This window comes from Sorex fumeus, unplaced genomic scaffold (assembly GCF_029834395.1).
Source record: "Sorex fumeus unplaced genomic scaffold, SorFum_2.1 ptg000030l, whole genome shotgun sequence".
NCBI classification, from domain to species: Eukaryota; Metazoa; Chordata; class Mammalia; order Eulipotyphla; family Soricidae; genus Sorex; species Sorex fumeus.
The window spans coordinates 12,421,627-12,442,289 of NW_026606087.1; the positions used below are offsets into that span (position 1 = coordinate 12,421,627).

A 20,663-nucleotide genomic window follows, 5' to 3' on the forward strand; every position below is an offset into this window, starting at 1 on the left:
TTCACCCCGCCCCCGTTGCTGACGTCACCTCCGCCCTTCTCCGCGGCTACGTGGCCGGCTTCTTCTGCCCGGCGGGGGACGTCACTTCCGCCGAAGCCCTGACCTGCTGCTAGGATCGCGACGGGAACTGGAGCCCGAGATCCCCGCGCAGCCCGGGCCTGGCGCCCTGAGGGAAAGAGCTGCCCGGCCCGAGGTGAGGGGGACCGACTTGGGTGGGGAAAAGTTGAACGTACGAAGCTGGCCCGAGGGCAAGGCGCCTCTGAGCCCCGGGGAAGGATGAGGACACACCTGATGCCCAGGTGTCTAGGGGGGAGGGGCCGGGGCGCACACCTGGGGCGACACCGCTGACTTTGGAAGGGCTCGCCCATGGCCTGGGAAAAAGAGACTTTCCCCAGGGGCCGGGAACACACACCAACCGATCCAACTAAGGCCTGGTGGGGAGGGCCCGAGGAAGAGGAGGTGCAGGGGATGGAAGAGGGGGAGACCACCTGAAGGACAGGGAAGAAGCACTAAAGGAGAGTGAAAGGCCAAGCAATGGAGAGCAATGCTGTATGGGCGGTAGGCACCTGAGCCCTGGGTCGGGAGCATCTCCGGAGGGGCCGGGCGGCGGGCGGCCACCTGCATGGGGTTGAGCGCCAAGAGAGCCCAGACTTTCTTGCTCCTCCTCTCTGCTGTATTTGCACTTCCTCCACTAGTGCATGAACCCTAGCGATCCGGATATGCCCGTGGAATGGTGGCATGCATGAACGATCATGGGCGTCTTGGGGAGGTGGCGAGAAGACACCTGGGACCTGGGCGTGCATGGGTGAAAAATAAGCGTTTCGGAGGCAAGGCGTAGATGGTACCTGAGGAAGGGAGTGGTCACTCGCCCCCAGAAGGCTCAAGCCCTGGGGCAACCTGTAAAGCCTCTGAAAACGACAGGGGAGAGACCTTCCTCTTCTCAAGTACTGGCCAATTTCCAGAACTCTCTGTGTTGGGCTTTGCAGGGCGCTGGGGTGGAGACTTTGACTCCAGTCCCTTCCCTAGCCATGACGGACGGGATCCTAGGGAAGGCAGCCACAATGGAGATCCCCATCCATGGGAACGGCGAAGCTGGGCAGCTTTCTGAGGATGATGGGCTGGAGCAGGTGCTTCTGTTTGATTCTTCTCCACGTTGTTTCCACTGAGAAATCCCAGCTTAGAAAGTGTGGGCTCTCCTAGCCCAGTAGTCTTACCCTGATTTACCTAACTCCCTTCCATCTTTTTTACAAATCGTCATTTTGATTCCGTGCAGACTTCCCCTGTGTGCTCTCTTTATGATACTTTAATCCAGGCTTATTCTCACCCTTCCCCCACCCCCAAATGCTTCAGCTACCTATGTGTTCCTGAAGCTCCCCTCTTCTCTGGCCTACAGGACCTCCAGCAGGTGATGGTATCTGGACCCAACCTCAATGAAACCAGCATTGTGTCTGGTGGCTATGGGGGCTCTGGTGATGGACTCATCCCTACAGGTATGAACAGTCAGAACAGAACAAGAGGTTTGAGTGGAGAATGGAAAAGGGGTGGTGTGAGGGAGTATAGGACTTGCTTAAGAAAGCTTGAATTGCACATAGAGATCTTGGGAGCCTTTGCATGTGTGCACCCTAAAGACTTTCCAGGGGAAGTCCTGGGGTACATCCCTCAGTTCCCACTGGCCATTTAGCCCCTGAGATCTGGAACCTTATGGAGCTTCTAAGAGGTGGTATTTCCTGAAGTGGAGTCGGGGTGGAGGTGCTGGAACAACAGAGGCATGGCAAGTGGTAATAGCTTTCTTGTACAATTAGGAGGGGGAGGGGTACTTTTTGTTTGTTCCTTTAAAGAAGATAACTATCCAGGGCAGTTACTGCGTAATACCTTTTTTCTAAAGAGGAGGTGGTAGACCAAATAAGCATGAGAGTCTCTGCTGTGATGTTTGGAGAAATAAATACCCCTGAATCTCGCACAAACTAAAATTCCAAATGGCATTTGTTTTCCTGGTTTCCTTTTATCAACTCCCAGCATCCTCCACCTACTGGCCCCTGCACCTTTGGCTCTCCTCCCCCAAACATACATTCCTGTACAAACACACTTGGTGTATTTCCTCCTTTTTCTTTTGTCCGGCACAATTCCTTGCTCCTTCCTCTTCAACCCCCAGCACTATCTCAGGAGGCAGTCATGGGATTTCAGGCTCAAGGCACAAAGTTATGAGCTCCTCCTACTGAGTGGGGGAAAATCTAGCTTCTGCCCCTTCGGGAAAATTATTTAATTTATTTGTTTGTGGTTTTTGGCTGATACTGGTGATACTGAAGGGTTACTCCTGGCTCTGTACTCAGAAATTACTCCTGGCATTGCTTGGAGGACCGTATGGGATCGAACCCGGGTCGGCTGCATGCAAGGCAAATGCCCTACCTGCTCCGGCCCCAGGAGAGTCATTTTAATTTTCTGGGAGGGAAGTGGAGCTACAGAGTTGTCTGGTTGCATCTGAGAGAGGCCGATGTCAGAGAACTTGGTCCTTTAGGGTCTGGCCGCCATCCATCTCACAGTGCCACTCCTGCTGGCCCCGGAGATGAGGTGGCTCGGGGCATCGCTGGAGAGAAGTTTGATATCGTCAAGAAATGGGGCATCAACACATACAAGGTAGGATTCAAGCACTTCTCCCTTCCTCACCCCCACCTCCCAAACTACCCGGAACCTTTCCCCCTTCTATCAGATTCTGCTATCCCATATATGACTAAGATTAGGAGTCTGAGAATGTTTGGGTAAATGCCAACTGGGGAAGCCAGGGGCTAAAGTCCGTGACCCGTTCATCCACTTCTCAATCAGTGCACAAAGCAGCTGTTATCAGAGCGATTTGGCCGAGGCTCCCGGACTGTGGATCTGGAGCTAGAGCTGCAAATTGAGTTGCTGCGGGAGACGAAGCGCAAGTATGAGAGCGTCCTGCAGCTGGGCCGGGCACTGACGGCCCACCTCTACAGCCTGCTACAGACCCAGCATGCACTAGGTGATGCCTTTGCTGATCTCAGCCAGAAGTCCCCAGAGCTTCAGGTGCCTCGACCTGGCAGAAGAGGGTGGGGGGACTGGGCTCGGGCCCTCCCAGGCAGTCACTCCTCAGCCTCCCTCCCTCCCTCCCTCCCTCCCGCAGCCGAGAGGGAGAACCCCTCCAGGGTGGGCCCAGCTTTGCCCCCAGCAGCACTTACCTGTGGAGGCAGCCTAAGGGTTTGTACAGAGGTCCAGAAGTTTGGAGGGGGCTGGGGGAGGGTGCACAGGGTGCCTCCCAAGTAACTTTCCTCTGCATTGGCAAGAATGCCTTAGGTGCTCGGCTTAATCTGAGCCCCTCCTTTGCCTGCTGCACTAGCCTTTCCTGTTCTAGTCCTGCGAACTTATCTGAGAGCCCCCCTCCCTCAGTTCCTACCCAGGCCTTCCCATTGGCCCCACTAACTTTCTGGCTAAGAGCCTTGTCCAGGACACTCCTCGGTGGTTCCAGTGTTGATGGCTGGGGAGGAGGGGGATGACTGGGGAGGAGGGGGATGAAGGGCCCCACAGCCCCATTCGGGAAAGGCTTTTGACTCAAGGTCTCACCCTGCCTTCTCCCCTCAGGAGGAATTTGGCTATAATGCAGAGACACAGAAGCTGCTGTGCAAGAATGGAGAGACACTGCTGGGAGCTGTGAACTTCTTTGTCTCTAGTATCAACACGTTGGTCACCAAGACCATGGAAGACACACTCATGACTGTCAAACAGTATGAGGCTGCCAGGTGTGGGCACTGGCAGGGCAGAGGGTCTGGGGAGTTGGCTGGCTTGGGTGGAATCGGGCATAGGAATTCAGGAAGGCGTGTGGAGCACCAAGACCTGGAGACCAGCCTGTATCACCCCCCTCTCCAGGCTGGAATACGATGCCTACCGAACAGACTTAGAGGAGCTGAGCCTAGGCCCCCGGGATGCAGGGACGCGCAGCCGCCTCGAGAGTGCCCAGGCCACTTTCCAGGCTCATCGGGACAAATATGAGAAGCTGCGGGGAGATGTGGCCATCAAGCTCAAGTTCCTGGAAGAAAACAAGGTGCTGACCCCAACCCTTACCCATCCTCCCCCTCTTCCCCCCCCACCCCGACCACCACTGACAGAGGGAAATGCACACCGGCAAAGGAATAGGCTCCTTTGCCTGCTGCTTCAACCCTTTTACCTTTCCTGACCCCCCTCCCCTGACCTCCCACCCCTCATCCCCGGTCCATCCCCTGAGCCCTGCTCTCTTTGAAAAATCGCTAATTCTAGAACATAATTCGGGGAAACCTAGCTCTCTAAGCTTGAGTACCAGAACTCCACACCAGCACACCAGATCAGGTTTCTCCCATCCAATTGACCCCTTCTCCTCTGTTTCTCTTGGTGTGGAGTTTAGCCCCTACCACAAAAGCAGTCAGAGCACGTCCGTGTGCCTTGCTCTGGCTCAGGCTCATAGCCCTTCCGAGAAGGGCGTGAGTCCAGCATCAGCTGAATCTGCTGAACCCCCAGATCAAGGTGATGCACAAGCAGCTGCTGCTCTTCCACAATGCCGTGTCCGCCTACTTTGCTGGAAACCAGAAACAACTGGAGCAGACCCTGCAGCAGTTCAACATCAAGCTGCGGCCTCCAGGAGCCGAGAAGCCCTCGTGGCTAGAGGAGCAGTGAGCAGCTCCCGGCCCAACCTGGCTATCGAGAAGGACATTGGGAGGGGCAGCCCTAGGGTGGGGGAGGTTGGACATAGGACATCCCTTGCCACCTGCCCTCTGGCTTGGGCGCCCCTTCTCTGGCTGGGACCTGATACCAGTTTTTGCCCACATTGCTATGGGCAGGGAGGGGACCTGCAGGCCCAGCAACTGCTGCCCAGTTCTTTATCTTCCTGGCCACTGGGCTTCATTCCCAGAACTTTTCCTTCCACTCCACAGCCAAAGGCTATGATGAAACCACTCCCTGGCCAATGGCACCACTCCTCAGGCCTATCTCCAACTCCTGGAGTGTGCCCCTGACCAACGGCAGAGCCTCAGAAGGCCCTGTCAGCCAATGGCAGCTCTACTTGGGCGCTGCTGGACCAATGATGTTGCCTCCAGTTCCCTTTGTCCCTCCTCTATGCGTGCCCATTGCAGAGAACGGGACTGGGACCAAATGGGCTGGGGAGAATGGGGGAGCCCCATTTCTTACCCTGCATCTGAATGGGCTACCCCTCACTGACCCACCCAGTTCGACTGTGCTTAGAGCCCTGGAAGATGGGGACCTAGCACTAGGAATAAACCTTTCATAAAAGCAGGCCCAGTGAGGTCAATTTGTGGGGGGGGTTTATGTGGGTGGACTGGGTGGGAAAAGGCTCAGTGTACTGCTGTACCAAAATCCTATCGGGTCAGAAGAGCTGGAGCCACACAGCTGAAGTCACAGGTTTCAGGCACAATCCGAAGGCCCACAGTTCTCCCCTCGTCCCAGCTGGAGCCAGAGCTTAATTTGCATTTTAGACCAGCACTAGTTTAGCTATGGTTCTCGAAAAGGCACAGGGCCCAGAGAGGGTGGGGTTTGTGGGCTGTGCATTCATTCATTCACACAGCAAATGTTTATTGAGTGCTTTTTGCCAGGCACTGCATTAGTCCCTGGGGAGACATCAGTGAATAAAACACGGTCCCTGCCTACAGTGCTAGGGCCTAGTGAGAGATGGAGACAAGTAACCAGGCAACTCCAAGCAGGGATAAGTACAGGGATTTACAAATAAGGGGAGCTTTGGGAGCACAGAGGAGGGACACTAGCTTAGCGAGAGATGGGGGTAAGGCCGTGAAGGGCGAGTAGACAGAGTAGGGGGAGGAGCACCCAAGAGAGAGACCAAGGACAGAGATCCAGAGTGGCAACTGGGAGAAATGTAGTTTATTGGGAATGGAAAAGGAAAGAGGAGTGGCAAGGAGGGAGACAACAGGAGCAAGTGGTGAGAGCACACTAGGCCTCTTTAGGCTGATTAACAAAGGCTTTTTCCCTTCGGATAAGAAGGAGTTGTGAAGCCTTTTAAGCTGACGTTTGACGGCATGAGAGAAGTGTTGGGGACTGAGTCAAGTAGGCCTTAAAACAACAGTGCAATCCTCAGTGTAATTTAGTGTAATGCAGACCTGGGTCTCCAGTAACATCCCAGACTCTGAAAGCCCAAGAGCAGGCTTGTAGGTGATTTGGGTCACACCCAGCAGGCTCAGGCTTGTGCTGCGCCCAAATCTGAACGTTGTGTGAGGCAAGAAAGCTCCCCGATGGCACTTTGATTTATGCAGGTTCCAGGTACCTGCCATCAGCTTTATGCGCCTTGACCTAAGAACAGCTCCAGAATCTTTCAACATTCTAACCCTACCTCTCTGGAGAAATGGAGAAAGGGAACAAGCCAGTCAGCAGATTCTCAGCACCTCTGTGCAACCTGATTTTGCTCTGTCACAGCTATGGCCACTTCCAGACAGGTTCCTGGGTTTGGATCATCCTGCAGTCATCTGACTGGAGCTTGACCATTAAGTAGGTTGATTGATATAAGCCCCTTCTCTATATATCACTCAGCAGTTTTCTACAAGAAGTGTACTGTGAGTGATGACTTGGAGTATGTGGGAGAGACTGGGATTCAGTCCCTGGCATACATGATTCCCTGAGCACCACTAGAAGGGTCCCCCTGCACCCCGCCCCGAAATATACCGAATCTTCAAGTGACTGAAGCAGGGCATAAAAGGAGAGCTCAGACCCTGGCTATACCACTTTCTAGCTGAATGATCAGTGTTGACATCTGCAGCGCTCGGTTCCTTTCCTTGTAAAACATGGCTAATAAAAAGGAATCTACCTATTAAGGTTATGAGTATTAAATGGAACAATATATGTAAAGTAGTTGTGTGACTGGCACATAATGAGTGCTCGGTCCCACACCTTTTATTTGGGGGGGGGGGCGGGGGAGGTTGGATGGGGAGGCTCGAGGCGGTTTAGGCCACACCCAGCGGGCTCAAGGAACTACACGGGGTTGAAACCCTGTGGGTCAGGTGCGAGGCAAGCATCCCATACCCCTGTACTATCTCTCCAGCCCCTCAGTCCTTCACTCTTAAATGTTTTACCGTTACCTACCCCGCCCCCCGCCCCGGGGCTGTTTTTCCATAAAGCAATGACTCTGGGAATTGCTCTGGATTTTGGAATGCAGAAGGGAATCTGGATGGTCTGAACCATAACTCCCTCCCGAGAGGGCTCCTCAGAGAAAGAGAGCGAGCACCTAGAACCGAATCAAGACCCCCACCTTTCCACCCGCGCAGCGCCCTCTCTCCAAGCCCGGGGAACTGCCCATATTCCGCAGGGGCTCTCCCAAGAAAGCCGGGAAGGGCACCTCCCGGGAGGCTCCCGGGCTGGCTCCCAGAGTCGCCAACCCCCCGCTGCCCCGCTGCCCTGCAGCCCCGCTGCCTTTTCCTCCCGGAACCTCATTCCAAGTCTCCGAGACCGCCGCCGTCACGAGCCGGAGGTGGGAGATCCGGGATCGAGGATCCGGGATCCGGCTCCCGCACTCCCCAGCGGAGGCTCGGGCGCAGGGGGGCGGGGCGGGGGCGGGTTCTCGGGGCGCGCCGCCCCCTCCCCCGGCCGGGCCGCAGCCCCGCCCCGGCCCCTCCCTCCGGCCTGTGCGGCTGGTCCGGCGGCGGCGCCGGCGCGGGGACAGGCGGAGGCGCGGGACGTGGGGCGGCGCCGCGGGCAGGGGCGAGCGGACGGGCGCTGGCAGCCAGGGCAGCGCCGCGGGCCCCTCGGAGTGGCCGCAGTCCGGGCCTCGGCCCTCCCATCCTGCTCGGCCGCGGTGAGTGCGATGGGCAGCCCCCAAGGGTGCGTCTGTGTCTCTGTCTGCCCGGCCCCGGGTCCGGGTCCCAGCCCGTGGTGCGTCCGTCCGAGTGTCTGCGGGTGGGGAGGGGGCCTTCTCAGGGGATGCTTTTCAGAAGCCGTGCCTGTCTCTGTCCACGTGAGGTGTGTCCACGTCTGTGAGGGCAGTGGGGGGGATTCTTCGGGCTGTGGCTGCTCACGTGAGGTCCATGTTCGAGGGGGGGAGGCGCGGGTGGATGGGTGATGATGGTTCCCTGGTGGAGCCCGGGGTTGGGGAGCTGGTGGATGTTGGCGGAGGTGTAGAACGCTGCGGCCGAGGGCGGGGGTGGTGGCGGAGGGGCGAGGAGGAGCGGGTGGGGCTGCTGAGTGGGACTCCGGGATCCTGTGGCCCAGCTGGTCTAGAGGGTCCCCTGTCTCCAGGATGCGGACACTTCCACCCCCTGCGTGATGCTCCGTCCATCTCAGGCACCCAGAGGCCCACCAGTCTGTCTGGAGGACACTTTTCTCCCCTAGCACTGCTCCCTGGACAGAAAGCCTCCCCCGGAGGCTGTTTGTTGTTGAAAAGGAACCTTGTTGGTTCCCCCCTGCATTCTGTCCTCCCCACCCGCCCAGACCCAGGCCCCCCTCTTTGGTTCTGACGTCCGCCCTTCTGGACTTGGCTTCGGATCCTGGGCTGCAAACCTGCAGGGGCAGATGGCTGCACGTTGGAGGGACAGGCTGCACCTCCGGGAGGTCAGCGGACTAGAGGTCCTGGGCTTGTTTCTGTTGTGCGGGGTCTCTGCGGTGGGCAGTACACCTAGGAATTGGCCCCAGCTGAGATGATAGCGAGGAGGCTGCAGCAGGTGCACAGGCCTTTTTCACAGGTTTCCCCTGTGCCCTTCTGCCCAGTTCACCAGCGCCCAGTCACCCTCTAAGCAGTGCTCTGATCTGCTGCAGCACTGGAATCAGAGCTGCAGGCCTGACAGGTGCCTGCCTCTCTTGGCTTGCATGCCTCCCATGACAGAGCACTTACTACTTTCTGCTGTGGGAAATCCTTGTATTCGGGAGATGAACTTTATTTACTTATTTTTACTTGTTATTGCCTTTTGGGTTTTGGGGTTTTTTTTTCCCTCTTTGGTAGGAAGGAATTGCAGTGATTTAAACGTGACTCTTCTGTCACAAACATACTGAGGACCCTCTGTGTGCCAGTTGCTGTCTCAGCCACTTAGGGGACAATGGCATTCTTACTGAGAGCAAAGGTCCCTACTTGGGATAGTATAGCTTGTGTTCAGAAAAAACAACAAAGCTTCTGGGCAGAGAGGAGGGGACTCAGTACTAGTGACACCTACACCCTCAAATCAGCAAACATGTATTTTTAAGGAAGGTGGGGTCAACTCTAACATAGCCATATTTATGTAGACTAGAAATAGAATCCTCATAATACAACTTGGAACTTCATCATGGACATGTATTATAATCAATGGGGACCTTTGACTGGGAAGATAATCTTGGGGTGCTCAGACTTGGGGAATAAAAAGATCTCCCTCCCAATTTGCAAATAGAGGATGGAGTAGGACTTGTCCACAGTCTAATATTCCACTCGTGAAATTAGTGACAAAATCAGGAATAAATCCTCTATCTCCTGACCTTGTAGCTTACCTGCATTTTGGAGGCAGAATGAAGGAGATACTGAAAGCTTGCACTGTAAGGTACTGAAAGGAGAGGAATTAGCAAGGCAGTTAGGGTTCTAGCTCTTTGTGCTTGGATGGGTGATGGTGCCTTGTAATGTGGTGAGAAATAGCCAGAAGAGTAGATTAGGAAAAAAATGAATTTTATTTTAGGCTACCTCTATGAAACATCCATGCAGCAGTATAAGGTAGTTAGGTCAAGGATTCGAGTTTTCTACCTAAGAGATAAGACCTTGGGAGTCATTAACAAGTGGATGCTATCAAAAATGATGAGATTGCTCAGGCATATTCCGAAAAGTCAGAGGAGGGCCAGATAGATAGTACAGGAGTTAAAGCACTTGTCCTGCATTCAGGTGATCCTAGTTCATCCCAGAAATCCTCATATGGTTCTGAGAACTGCTAGGAGCAAGCCCTGAGCACAGCCAGGCGTGGCTCTAAAACCCAAATCAAAAAAAGAAAGAAAAATGAGAAGAGACCCAAGACAAAGTCCTGTAGAAGGACAAGAAAGGAGCATCCCAACAGAGTTCACGTGGAGTGGACTGTGAATGCTCTGAGTGCTACTTCTGTCCTTTTTAGCCTTTCATTTTGTTGTTGTTTTTGTTTCATTTTGGGACCACACCTGGCAGTGCTCAGGGATAACTACTAACTCTGTTCTAAGGGATCACTCCTGTCAGGCTCCAAGGACTGTATGGGGTATCAGGAATTGAACCCAGGTCTGCCACGTGCAACTCAAGCTCTCTACCTCTGTATTATCTCTCTGGCCCCAAGCCTTGCTTCTTGTCCAACTGATCCATGTTTCTTGCATTTTTTTTCTTTTCTCTACTCCTTTATTCACCATTTTCTTAGCATACCTATCAAACTCCTCTTTGTTCTTCAAGAGCCAGCTAGTATATTCCAAAGTCTTTCTTCGGAAGTCGTCTTTGGCCTCCCTCCTCTAATCCTTCTGAGTTAGATACTTCTTCCCTTTTGCTGCCATAAGAGTTTAGATATGTCAATATCATGACAATTAGTTATTTCAGTGTGTAGTATTTATAACTACACACCGTAGTTACGTATTTCCATGTCTGCTTCTGATACTAGCCTAAGAACTTGTGAAGGACAAAGAGTACATCTGATCAGCCTGGTGGTTCCAGTCCCCAGTTGAAGGACCTAGTCAAGAATGTACCCAGGAATGTTTGTTTGTTTGGGAGATTGATCCATTGATTGAATGTTCATCCACCTACTCCATCTGGCAATGGTGGGAGAGACAATCCTGTGAATTTCATCACTTTCTTTCTCTACCAGTCTAATTGAAAGCTTGATTTTGAGGACTTGACTTCTTCTAAAGTTTCAGCTGTCCCAGAGAAATCCCAAAGCTTATAGTCATTTGTCATTTTGCTGAAGCCTCCAGTGATCAAATACTCTTGTAGTCTAGTGAGCAGAAGTGAGTCATTTCAGGGAGCAAGTGTGCCTTGCTGACCTCCTGCATCCACTTTGTAACAATGCTTTGGTCACCGCCACTCACAGCTGCATAAATCATGTAAACTGGAATCTTGTGAAGTTGGAAGAGGAAGTCATGGAGGAAATGAGATGCTGTTCGAAAATATGGAGAAACCGAAAAGCCTTGAAGCACATCCTTTGCAGATGTCAAGGAGCTAGAGACGTCAGCACTGGCTGTCTTCATTTGTTCACAGTCAGCTTCCTCCTAACCCCCAGGATCTGACTTCCTCTCCACTAGCCCCAGGGAGCCACATTCCCTGCAGTTAGTGACAGCATCTAGCACTTTGGGCCTCTCTGCAGCATTTCACAGTGAAGAGCTGGGGCCCTTGACTCTCTCTTTTCCCTCAGCCTTAATTATTTCTCCTTTACCTGCTTCTGTCTGTCTGGCCAGAACCTTTTCTCTTTCTTTCCAGGCTTTGTGTCCTGCTCAATCGCTTATATGTTAAAGTTCCTAACCACAATTTACCTTTTTTTCTCAGCCTGCACTCTTTCTGGATATTGCAATTCACTTTTGCAGCTCTAAGTACTATCTCTGTACTCAGTGACTCCCAAATCCCTGTCTGCAGACCGAACCCCTTTCCTTGGCATAACCTATCTTCCCAAATGCCAGCTGGACCTCTCCACTCAAATATCTCATAGACAACTCAGATTCATCTAATTTAATACTTATTACCCTCTCGCCCAAACACATTCTTCTCTAGAGTTCCTGAGCTAAAGCAAAACAAGAAATTGCCTCTAATTCCTTCTTTCCCCTCTAATTGTCACATCAGATTCATCAGTCATGAATTCTGTGGATTCCACTTTAAGAAACCACTTCTTTCAGCCTTCTCTTTCCTACTTCTCTGGCCAGGACCAACCATCAACTCTCCTCTAGCATATGATGGCAGTCTCTTAACTTTCCAGTTGTGATCCCTCTGATCCAGTGGTCCCCAGACTTATTTGGTCTACCATCCCCCCCTTTCTTCCCCCAGAAAGTAATTATCACTCAGCACTGCCCTGAAAAAGCTATTTATTCCTAAAATTCCTTCTTTTAGGAACAAATAGCACACCTTGCCCCCAGCTGCACCTGAAGCTATTACCTCTGAATCATCCTCATGCCCCGGAGGGTCCATAGTGCCTACTTTCACTGCTTTAAACTACTTTCTATACAGTCGTCAAAAATTTACTCTTGTCACTCTGCCTTTAAGCCCTCTTCACCCCAAAGCTTTCCTTTGCTTTTGCAAATAGAACAGCGGGCAAGGTACTTACCTTGCATGTGATCAACCTGGGTTCAATCCCTGGCATCACATTTGGCCTCTCGAGCACCACCACGAGTGACTCGAAGCACAGAGCAAGAATAAACCCTGAACAGCACCTGGTGTGGCCCCCAAATCAAACAAAAACAAAAATCAAAAGGTCATAATCCCCTAGCAGGGAAGGATACAGTCCAAACTCTTTAGTGAGGCCAAGGAGACATTTGTCATCCCTACTAGCCATGTCGGATCTGAGCCTCCCCTTGGAGCTACGATCTCATCTGATACAGAACGATCTCATCTGATACAGAACTCTCATCTGATACAGAACGCTTCACAGCCTGCATTACTTTTACTTAGCCTGGACGACACTCAGTTTGAATGGCCTGTTCTTCTGCAGAACTTCCTTAACCTGCCTCCTTTCATGATATCCTTTCACTCCCTGATCCAGGTTCGGTGACCTCTGTGCTCCTAAAGCCATCTGTGCTTCCTTGTCACAGGCCTCATCCTCATACTGCAATCATTTATTCGATTGTAGGATTCATGAAGAGGGAGCAGGAGCTGCACTATTTATCTTTGCATCCTGTGGTTTAGCAGAGGTGTTGAGTGAGTGCTGAACCCAGCCATAAACGATAGGTGGGATTAGCTGTAGGCAGTAGGCAGCCAGAGGAAAGAGAAGGAAATCCCTGCCTGCAGGATCCTGCAAGTGTATGTATGCCTCGATAAACAGTCCACTTAAACCATCGCCTAGAGCAGCGTGGGGGCAGATCTCTAGGGCACAGTGGGAGGAAGAGGAGGGAGTAGGAGCCTAGGAGAGGAAAGGAATCTCAGTGATTCAGACTGGGTATGGCCTCTGCGGCTGCTTGCCCAATAAATCTGGGTGGAGGAACTGAAGCAGGAAGGGGAAGAGAGGGAGGAGCTTTGGGATGTAGCTGGATGTAGCCCAATCCCCGCCTCCATGTGACAGGCTGGGAGAGCCTCGGGGGCCTGGAGGTAGGTGGAGCCTGACATCCAGCGGCCCTGCAGGGCCCGCTAGACCCCTCCTACTCTTCCTCGCAGCCCTCCCAGGCACCCGGCAGAAGCTTCAGCTTGGCTCGGGCCCCCAGTTTCTCACGCCAACTCTCAAGCTGTCCCCCCCTCCTGTTGTCCTGGTGTTGTCTCAGATTCAGAATCCGTCACACCTGGAGAAGAGAACCACGGACTTTCAGTGCTCGCATCAGCAGAGGATGCGCTCAGCCAGCAGCCCTTCCCACCCTGCCAGGCCCACTCTCCCACAGACTCGTGATGTCTGCAGCCCAGCCCTCCGTCCTGTGCCCCTCTGAGCTGAAGAGGGTTCTGGACTGGAACTCTGGAGAGGTTTCTAGGGAAACCTATCTCTGCTCTGACCCACCTCAACCGTTCACTGGTGCCAGTAGATCCATTATCCTTTTTTTTTAAAAATTTTTATTAGTGAAAGACCATGAGGTACAGTTATAGACTTACAAATTTTTGTGCTTGGGGTTTCCATTTTTACCTCTCAAGTCTTAACTGTTTCCGTAGGATATTCACCACACTGGCAAGCTGGCCACAGGGAATGGTTACTGTTGGTCACAGATGGTGACCAGCACTTGATCACTTTCTGTTTTAAGTAGTCCAATTACCTTCTTCTTCTATTTTTTTTTTTGGCTTTGGGGTCACACCCCACGATGCACAGGGGTCATTCCTGGCTCTGCACTCAGGAACCACTCCTGGAGGTGCTCAGGGGACCATATGGGATGCTGGGAATCAACCCAGGTCGACCACAAGGCAAACACCCTACCCGCTGTGCTATCACTCCAGCCCCAGTCCGACTACCGTCTGCCTCGCTTTATGGCCAAATTTTTCTCATGAAGTATCTGCATCTGCAACTGCTGGGTTAATTTCATCTCCAGTCATTTTAAGCACTCTAACCTGGCCTCAGCCCCAGTCATTCCACCACAGCGAAATCTGATGGGCTGTCTTCAGTCTTCATCTTACTTTTCGATTCCTTTCTTGAATTTTTGTCTTTCCTCCCTGAGTCCTTGGTCCCACATTCCCTCCCGTCCTCTGTGCTTCCCTACTGTCTGTCGTAGAGTTTTAATCCATTCTCCTTGCTATTAGTTTGCCAGTAATTCCAGACCAATAACCAGCCCAGGTTGCTTTCTCTCAAACTCCCGTATTTTGCCCTTCACATAACATCTTTGCCCAATATTGCACAAGCACCGCAGACTTGGCATGTCTAAGACCAAATGCCTCAGAGTAGCATCTCCTTACTTTCACTGTGTATTACTCACCATGTGCCCAGTAAACCTGGGAGTCATTATTTTTTTTTAATTTTAATTTTTTTTTTAAATTGAGTCACCAAGAGATATACAGTTACAAAGCTGTTCACGATCAGGTTTCAGTTATACAGTGATCCAAAACCCATCCCTCCCACCAGTGTCCATTTCCCACCACCTATGACCCCAGCTTCCCTCCTGCCACCCCCTGACCCCCACCCTGCCTGCCTCTATGACTCCATGACGGGCACTTTCCTTCTCCCTGGAGTCATTATTGCCTGCCTCCCTGTTTTTCTTTTCACATCTGTTCCATCAAGATGTCCTTTTGGTTTGGTTTGGTTTGGTTTGGTTTGGTTTGGTTTGGGGCCATACCCATGGTGCTCAGGGATTACTATCGGTCCATCTCCCATAATGATGTCCTTTTGATTCCATCTCATGATTATTTCTCAGATTATTCTATCTTGTAGCCTGCAGCTCTCCTAAAACTAAATAATTTCCCAAAGAACCAGAGCAACCACCGAACTAACATCTCCCCATTTCTCCCCCTCCGCTTCAATCCTCAGAGCTGCCACAGTACCTTGTTTGTTTTTATTTTTCTAAATTACATCATTTCCTTCCCAATTTCCAATAAAAACTCAATTCCGTAACATCAAGTCCCTTAGTGATGTCATTTCCGCCTACCTTCCCCAACTGGCCCCTGGCATTGTATTGGCTTTGCTTTAACCACATGGTCTAAACAAAGTTCTCAACCAGGCTTTTGGCCAAGAACTTTAATTCCTGGTGTTCCTTCATCCTAAGTGATTTCCCACTCTCACTCTGATGTCCTCACGTTTATCCCTCCCATTTTTCTTTCCATCTCCCTAAGCTCTGTTTTAAGTCACCTACTGGGGACAGAGTGATAATAGAGCGGGTAGGGTGCTTCGCTTGCATGCAGCTGACCTGAGATTGTCCCCAGCATTCCATATTGTCCCCTAAGCCCCGCAAGAGTGATCTCTGAGTGCAGAGCCAGGAATAAACCCTGATATCTGCCAGGTTTGGTCCCAGAGAGGTCTTCCCAGATCACCTGGTCAAGAACATTCTCTTCTTCATAGCATTCTTATCTTCTGTGGGCAGTTTCCCTCCCCTGTTTGCAATTCTTTATTTATTTGTTTATTGACTTTTGAAGTATCTGTCACCACTTCCCCATAAGGACAGTGACCATCTGTTTTTGTTTTATCACTCTCTCCCCAGTGACTGTACAAAATAGGCACTTAACAAATTCTGTTGAACTGTTGGATGAATTCAATAAATATAAATTTATCCTTATGCCCAGTTCTGTGCTAAGTTCTAGGAAAAGAATATTACTCCTTCCCTCAAGAACTCAGTTTATACAGGGTCAGAAAGATAGTAAAGAGAGTATAAGAGTTAAGGCACTTGCCTTGCATGTGGCCGACTCCACTTTGATCTCCAGCACTATATATGGTCCCCCAGGCCCTGCAGGGATCACTCCTGAACACAAAGCCAGGAACAGCCCTTGAATAGGTGCCAGGTATGGCCCAAACTCTCCCCATCCCCCCAAAATGGATTTTACATACAATGGAGAAAGCAGAGAAGTAACAAGAAAATTATAGTATATCTTGTAAGAGCTGGAATGGAGGACATGTAAGGTATAGTGGGACACAAAAGTAGAGAGACCAACCCAGGTTTTAGGAAATCAGGGAAGACTGTCCAGAGGAAGTGACCTTTACAGGAAAACAGGAAAGATAAGTTAGAGTTGGCTAGGTACATGGGGGGCTTGAAAGACAATCTCAGGCAGTGAGAACAGATACTATAACTTCCCAAAAGCAAAACAAGCAGTTTTTTAGGAATGGAAAGCAGACCAGTGTGACTAAGCCTAGAATCAGGAGATTGGTGGTATAGAGGGAAGTATGGGCCAGACAAAGTTAGGCCTTAGCAGACAATTTAAGGAGTTTGATCTTTATCCTTTGGACAACAGAGAAAGAACTGCTGAAGGGTTTTAAAGAGGGAGTGAGGCAGAGATGGAATCTGTGTTTCAGAAATCTGTTCTTATTTCAAGGGGAATAATAGATGAGAAGGTGTACAAGAGGAGAAAGGCTGTTGCTGTATTGTAGGAGAGATTTGGGGCGACTTGAACTGGGGGTGGTAAGTGTGTGGTTGGAGAAAAGGTTCGAAGATATTTGGAAGGCAGAACCCAGAAGGCCTCATCAGATGTGGGAAGACAGTGATCCGGGGCAGTTGTACTGAGAGGTGGGTCTGAACATAGAGAGAAGGGTTGTGGGCGGTCAGGGCAGGCACAGGAGATGAAAGGTTTGTGTGTTGGTGAAAATGGGCCTCCCCGCACCACTGCACATTCCCCCAAACAATCAGTGGAGGTAAGGATAATTCTTCTCTGCTTAGGAAATGAGCAGATGGGAAAACTGATACGCAAAGAGGTCAAAATGAATTACCCAAGGTCACAAACTTGTTAAGTGGCTGATTTTGAAATGGAAATCTAACCCCAAGTCTGTGCTCCTCATGGGAGCACCACGCTCAGAGTGCCCACCTCTTCATCCCTGCTCAGCCAGCCCAGCCCCTTCACCTGTCTCTTCTCAATTGGAGGTTTCCAACATTTTAGCCCTGTGGACAGCCCTGGTGCCCAGACCAGCAGGGAGAAGGAGCTAACCTCTGCATGTAATGGGCATGGTGGGGAGAGGGAATGCTCCTTCCCTGATGCTGATATCTCTCTTAACACAGGTTGGTATAAGTGGCAGGAGCCACCGTGGGCACCATGGCGAAGAGGGATGACAGCCCAGGCCCAGAGGTCCCGCCAATGGACAAGCAGTTTCTGGTGTGCAGCATCTGCTTGGATCGGTACCGGTGCCCCAAGGTTCTACCTTGCCTACATACCTTCTGTGAGAGGTGAGCTGGTGTGTGTATCAGCTAGGGATGAGGATGTGGGGTGTGGCATGCAAAAACCAGAGGACAGTAGGTGCACACAGGCACAGGAGCAGATGATCCCCAGCCTGTAAGAGATTAGTTGCAAGAACCTGGGGGAGGCCCGTAGGCACAGAGCACGGGGCCAGGGTCTGGATTGGAAATGGGAGAACCTTCTCTGACTCTTTCCAAACTCCAAAGAAACTGAAGGGGTAGTACAGTAGGTAGAGAGGGTGCTTGTGTTGCACATGACCAACTTGGCTTGTGCTTGTCTTGCACACGGTTCAATCCCCAGCATCCCATATGGTTCCCTGAGCACCACAAGGGGTAACCCCAGAGCATCAAAGGGTGTGACTCAAAACCAAAAATCAAACCAAACCAACTCCAAGGCAGCCTTTGACAAGCATACAAAGCAGACTATGCTGAGGATCCCCGCCACTATGGCACCAGAGAGTTTGTGCCCAGCAGGAGGATACTTGAAGGAGATATCTTCTCTACCAGTCTCCATTACCATTCTGTGGTGCTAAGTGAAGGGCAGCTCCTCCCAGCTTCTAACTTTCTATCCACTACTTATTCAATGACACTTTTTTTCTTTTTGGTTTTTGGGCCACACCTTGCTATGTTCAGGGCTTACTGCGGGCTCTGGGCTCAGGATTGACTCTTGGTGGACTTGGAGGACTATACGAGGTACTAGAGATTGGACCTGGTCAGTCACATGCAAAGCAAGCACTTTTCCTGCTGTACGACCTCTGGTCGACTTTTTTTTTTCTTTTGGCTTTTTGGGTCATACCCAGCAATGCATAGGGGTTACTCCTGACTTTGCACTCAGGAATCACTCCTGGCAGTGCTCGGGGGACCATATAGGATGCTGGGAATCAAACCTGGGTTGGCTGCATGCAAGGCAAACACCCTACCCATTGTACTCTTGCTCCAGCCCCTTGACTTTTTTTTTTTTAATTGGGCAACTTCTGTGTGTCAGAACCAGCCTAAGTGTTGGGCATGCAGTGATAAGCAAAACTAAGCATAATCCTTGCTCTTGAAGAGATGGAAGTCTAGTGAAGGAGAAAGATAGTGATCGATCATGCAGCCAGACTATAGATTTCATATTAACACCCTTAATAAGTGGTCAAAGAAAGGGCTGAACTATGACTTCGGGTGGGATTTTTTATACTTCAGATAATCAGGGAAGGCTTTCCTGAGGTACAATCCAGGACTAAATAAGAATTAACGAGGTAAAGTCAGTGCCCCCAAATCTTCTGAACAAAAAGAGAAACATAGGAGGTAACCTTGGGGCATGAGGGAATGTGTCTGTAAGTCGGTAAGAGTGTAAAAGAAGCCCAGTGCAGCCAGAGTAAAGTTTGACTAAGAGGCCAGTGGTGAAACTGGAAAAGTAACAAAGGGCATAAGCCTAGCAGTCTGCCATGAACTTTGCTTTTTTTTTTTTTTCCTTTTTTTGGATCACACCTGGTGATGCTCAGGGGTTACTCCTGGGTCTGCACTCAGGAATTACTCCTGGCGGTGCTCGGGGGGCCATGTGGGATGCTGGGAATTGAACCCGGGTCAACCATGTGCAAGGCAAATGCCCTATCCACTGTATTGTCACTCCAGCCCTGAACTTAGCCTTTACCAAGAGCCTCGGCAGTGTCTTTCTTACACATGGTCTTCTCTGCATTTTGACAATATCCTCCTCCAGTCTTCTTCATTCCCCATTTTTTCTTTTGGTTTATTTATATTTAGGGGTTTTTGTTGTTGTTGTTGTTGTTGTTATTGTTTGTTGTTATTTTTGTTTTGGGGGCTATACTTGAATGTGTCCAGGGCACACTCCGGCTCTGCACTCAGGGATCACTCCTGGGTTTGGGGCAGCTCAGGGACTTGTGTGGAGCCAGGGATCTGACCCAGGTCAGCCTCATGCAAGGCAAGTGCCCGCCCTGCTGTACCATCACTCCGGTTCCTGGTTTTAGTTTTTATTATAGTTTCTTTACTCTTCCTTGTGAACTGTGACATCCACACCAGCCTTCGCTGTGCCCAGTGCCTTTACTGAGCCTTGCTCTGCCTCAGGTACTCTCCTCTCCTTCCAGCCCTGATCCTTCTAATTCAGCTCTCTCACTTCATCAGCCAGAAATCATGTTGACCTCCCTGGCAATTCCAAGTTCTTCCATCAACCTTAGTGACTTCAGTACTTATTTATTCTTCCTTGTTCTCTCTCTATCTCTTTCTCTGGTTTTGGGCCATGATAAACTATGCTCAGGAATCACTCCTGATGGCGCACAGGGCACCATATGTGGTACTGGGGATTGCAACCTGGTAAGCTGCATGCAAGGCAAGCACCATCCCCATTATACTATCTCTCTGGCCCTCCTCTTGGTTCTTAACTCTGTATCTAAGAGTATCTTATCCACCAGGCAGGAAGTACTTGCCTGAAGACATCCTTGCTCTTTGTCACCTTAGTCTACTCTCTCCTTCTCTATCATGGACCTTGTCATCACCCAGAATAATACCAGTTCTGTACTCATAGACTCGAGTATCACATCTCCTACCGCCCCATGCCCACTACAATAATGTGACCACACAACACCCAGCTCTCTGGATTCCCCTCTTCCTCAGCCACCAACTCTACCCTCCTCCTGCTTGTTTTCCTTCCTAAACATACTGGATATCATGGTTGATCCCCTGAACAGCCACCGTACTTGTCCCATGCCTATGTCCTTTTCTAAATGCATGTGACAAATAGCTTAGTCCTGGCTCAGAACTGTAATTGGCCATCTCTGCATCTTTTCCTCCACTCAGATCACAGAAAAAAGATCAGTGGCTGAGAAATTACAATAATAGTAATTATTGTGTATTGATTTCTTGTATTTGCCAGGAACCGGCCAAATGACTTACAGGTACTGGTTTACTTAATCTTTACATTGGGTACTTTATTATCCCCATTTTTAAAATTTGATTTAATACCCGGCAAGCTACCGAGAGTATCTCGCCCGCATGGCAGAGCCTGGCAAGCTCCCTGTGAAGTATTCGATATGTCAAACACAGTAACAAAAAAGTCTCCAATGGAGACGTTACTGGGCCCGCTCGAGCAAATCGACGAACAACGGGAGGGCCTTTACCTTTACCTTTTATAAAGTTGTTCACAATAATTAATTACACTCAGTATCCAACACCAGTCCCACCACCATTATCCCCATTTTAAGAAGGAAGAATCTAGGATTCAGAGTCAGAAAGAAATGATTCCAAATTTCCACAGCAAGTAAACAGCTGAGATCTGAATCCAGGTTTGACTG

General features: G+C 50.7%; 2 protein-coding genes across 5 annotated transcripts in view; both read left to right on the forward strand.

Annotated features, from left to right (window-relative positions):
- Positions 1–42: 42 nt before the first annotated feature.
- Positions 43–5,768, forward strand: ARFIP2 (ADP ribosylation factor interacting protein 2). Of its 4 annotated transcripts, none has more exons than XM_056116101.1 (8): positions 43–193; positions 987–1,127; positions 1,394–1,490; positions 2,516–2,634; positions 2,821–3,042; positions 3,595–3,752; positions 3,880–4,054; positions 4,504–5,768. In XM_056116101.1, exons 2-8 carry the CDS (start codon positions 1,029–1,031, stop codon positions 4,657–4,659), a joined length of 1,026 nt encoding a protein of 341 aa, XP_055972076.1. In that variant the 5' UTR covers positions 43–193; positions 987–1,028; the 3' UTR covers positions 4,660–5,768. The 4 variants fall into 4 exon arrangements, with proteins under 4 accessions (XP_055972076.1, XP_055972078.1, XP_055972077.1 ...); XM_056116102.1 differs by having other exon boundaries at positions 167–299; XM_056116103.1 differs by lacking the exon at positions 987–1,127 and having other exon boundaries at positions 76–193.
- Positions 5,769–7,607: 1,839 nt separating this feature from the next.
- Positions 7,608–20,663, forward strand: part of TRIM3 (tripartite motif containing 3) — a 32,101-nt gene continuing 19,045 nt past the window's right edge. The window contains exons 1-2 of the mRNA XM_056116018.1: positions 7,608–7,795; positions 17,203–17,367. Of these exons, the coding sequence (XP_055971993.1) occupies positions 17,237–17,367 (131 nt within the window). The 5' untranslated portion in view covers positions 7,608–7,795; positions 17,203–17,236. The remainder of the gene's footprint in view (positions 7,796–17,202; positions 17,368–20,663) is intronic.